This window comes from Frankliniella occidentalis, unplaced genomic scaffold (genome assembly GCF_000697945.3).
Source record: "Frankliniella occidentalis isolate FOCC.00 unplaced genomic scaffold, Focc_3.1 Scaffold139, whole genome shotgun sequence".
NCBI classification, from domain to species: Eukaryota; Metazoa; Arthropoda; class Insecta; order Thysanoptera; family Thripidae; genus Frankliniella; species Frankliniella occidentalis.
In genome coordinates this window covers 52,660-54,912 of record NW_026267266.1, presented here as the reverse complement: position 1 = coordinate 54,912, position 2,253 = coordinate 52,660, and the positions used below count along the sequence as shown (strand labels likewise).

At 41.1% G+C, this 2,253-nt stretch overlaps 1 protein-coding gene across 1 annotated transcript; it reads right to left on the bottom strand.

The window, feature by feature from the left end:
• Positions 1–120: 120 nt before the first annotated feature.
• LOC113208560 (uncharacterized) lies at positions 121–2,247 on the bottom strand. The gene is made up of 2 exons (XM_052270814.1): positions 1,744–2,247; positions 121–933 (listed from the first exon to the last, which is right to left on the bottom strand). Exons 1-2 carry the CDS (start codon positions 1,898–1,900, stop codon positions 467–469), a joined length of 624 nt encoding a protein of 207 aa, XP_052126774.1. The 5' UTR covers positions 1,901–2,247; the 3' UTR covers positions 121–466.
• Between the last annotated feature and the right edge of the window lie 6 nt (positions 2,248–2,253).

The window sequence follows — 2,253 nt, the reverse complement described above, 5'->3', positions numbered from 1 at the left end:
AAGCAACTATCAAAGTCAGCAATTGAACTGTAACAAGAGGAGGTTTTACTTTATCTATACAGATTAATATTTGAAAGGTGCAAATGAGAGGGAGATGAGTTGATATAGGTACAACATAAATAGGTTCAAAATCAGGCTGTGATTATTAAGAGCAAACACATAACATTTCAAAAAGTAGTAAATTAGACAGTCTACATTAAGTAATTATTGTAAAATCTAGTTACAGAATACAGCACCTTGAAATGGTGAAATAGTCAGGTTAACGAAGAGCAAAGTGCACTGCATGCAAAGAGAAATTTAATTCTGTTGTTAAACAAGTAAAACAGAAGATAACTTGTTTTCAACAGGGTACAATAAAACATTTCAAAATCTGAAATGTTAATCAGAAAAAATTGTTGGATAAAATACTGATGCAAAAGAAAACAAGTACAACAAACTACTTGTGAAGCAAAGGTACCATTAAAGGTTAAGCACAACTATTCTGAGGGAACTCAGTTTTATGTTCTAAAAGTGCTAAAGAATTTGAAAATTTCTCTCTGCAAACTCTACAGAAGTAAGGCTTTGTTCTTTTAGTTTTCGACACATCCAGTCTTTCTAGTACTACCTTACACACACGCAATGACTCACTGGAGCACTTTGGAGAACTAGGTATGGGGATTGATTCAGATTTAAGGGGACTGCAGGTATTCACTTGGCCTATCTCTACTTCAGGAGATGCAGTAGGACTTCCAACATTAACTAGGATAAGAGAGCTATTCAGGCGCTCACTTCCTGTACGCTTAGAAACAAAGCTACCACCATCAACACTTTTTTCAGCAGCAGAAGTCGGTGCAGCCAGTGACGTTCCAGTTGATAGAGTAGATGCTGTTTCAGTATCCGTATCATTATTGGGGTCCTCAGCTGTGTCAAATAGATAAATAACATCTGGACCTCCTGAAAAAAAAAGAAGAAAATAGGCCGATAAAAATGATTTCAGGCCAAAATATTAGTTTTTAGAAGCCTAGAAGTATTTATTTTAATTTTGCCACCACCATCACTACTCATTTAACATTTAAAATACATCAAACGAAATATAGGGGCCCGAAGAAATTTACATTTATACATGCAAAAGTCAAAGTAATACGATCTTGAATTATAAAAACATTACTTTTATTTTGGATAATTATCAAGTTTGGTAAAAAAATAGGAATTCAAGTAACTGAGTTTCATCAGTAATTGGTCAAATTGTAGTACGGCTACAACACTGCCTCCATATGATTAGGGAGTTTGATGTAATTTTGACATCAATATGTGAAATCAAAACTAAATAAATTTCCTAATGAGAAATCCATCATGGTGACTGACAGTAATACAGCAGTACTACAATTTGATGACCAATTCTTGTAGATAAATCTCAGTCACTTGGGAGAGTGCTTCTGGCTTTACAAAGCCATTAAAGTTTCTTCAGGAGAACCCAGCATGGTTTACACTGAGGAATAGAAGTTTTGCCTGAAATAGAGAAACATTCCATGGAGAATTTGAGTAAACCATATAAAACTAATGTAGTAAGTATTGCAAATTTGTGTCGGACAGTGAGCTCTCCCTATTGCTTCCACACCCGTGTGTTGACCCACAAAGGCGAGGGGAGCTCAACATGGGTGGATGGATGGGAGGGTCATTATGGTCATGAGAACTCAGGCCTCAGAAACCTGAAGTTTGTAGGGAGAAATCACTGTCCGACCCAATGTTCAAAATTATACAAACCTGTATTAGAATTAGATGTTCTCGTTTTACCCTTGTCGGGTTGCTGTTTAGTAAGCTTGGGCTTGACAGGTGGATTTGTTTCAGCAGATGTGCAGTCAGACGCAGACGGCAGTTCAGCTGTGTCAGTCACCACAGGGGATACAGATGCACCAGGCATTTGCAAAGCTGAGGCCACAGGTCCGTCGGGCTCGGCTGCTGCTGAAGGCACACCTTGTGCAGGAGGCACAGCTCCGTCGGTCACAGGGAAGCCGGGCACCGACACCAGTGCAGCAGATGGCACAGGAGAGTCGGGCACTGGCACCAACACAGCAGATGGCACAGGAGAGTCGGGCACTGGCACCAGTGCAGCAGATGGCACAGGAGAGCCCGGCACCGGCACCAGTGCAGCAGAGAGCACAGGAGAGTCGGGCACTGACACCAGTGCAGCAGATGGCACAGGAGAGTCGGGCACTGACACCAGTACAGAAGAGGGCTCGGGAGAGTCGGGCACCGGCACCAGTGCAGCAGATG

Bases quoted from the DNA above. Each gene is read 5' to 3' on its own strand.
- LOC113208560 (XM_052270814.1), bottom strand. From the start codon at position 1,900: ATGCCTGGTGCATCTGTATCCCCTGTGGTGACTGACACAGCTGAACTG. The intron at 934-1,743 runs GTTTGTATAATT...TTTTTTTTTCAG, and splicing joins AACATCTAATTCTAATACAG to GAGGTCCAGATGTTATTTAT.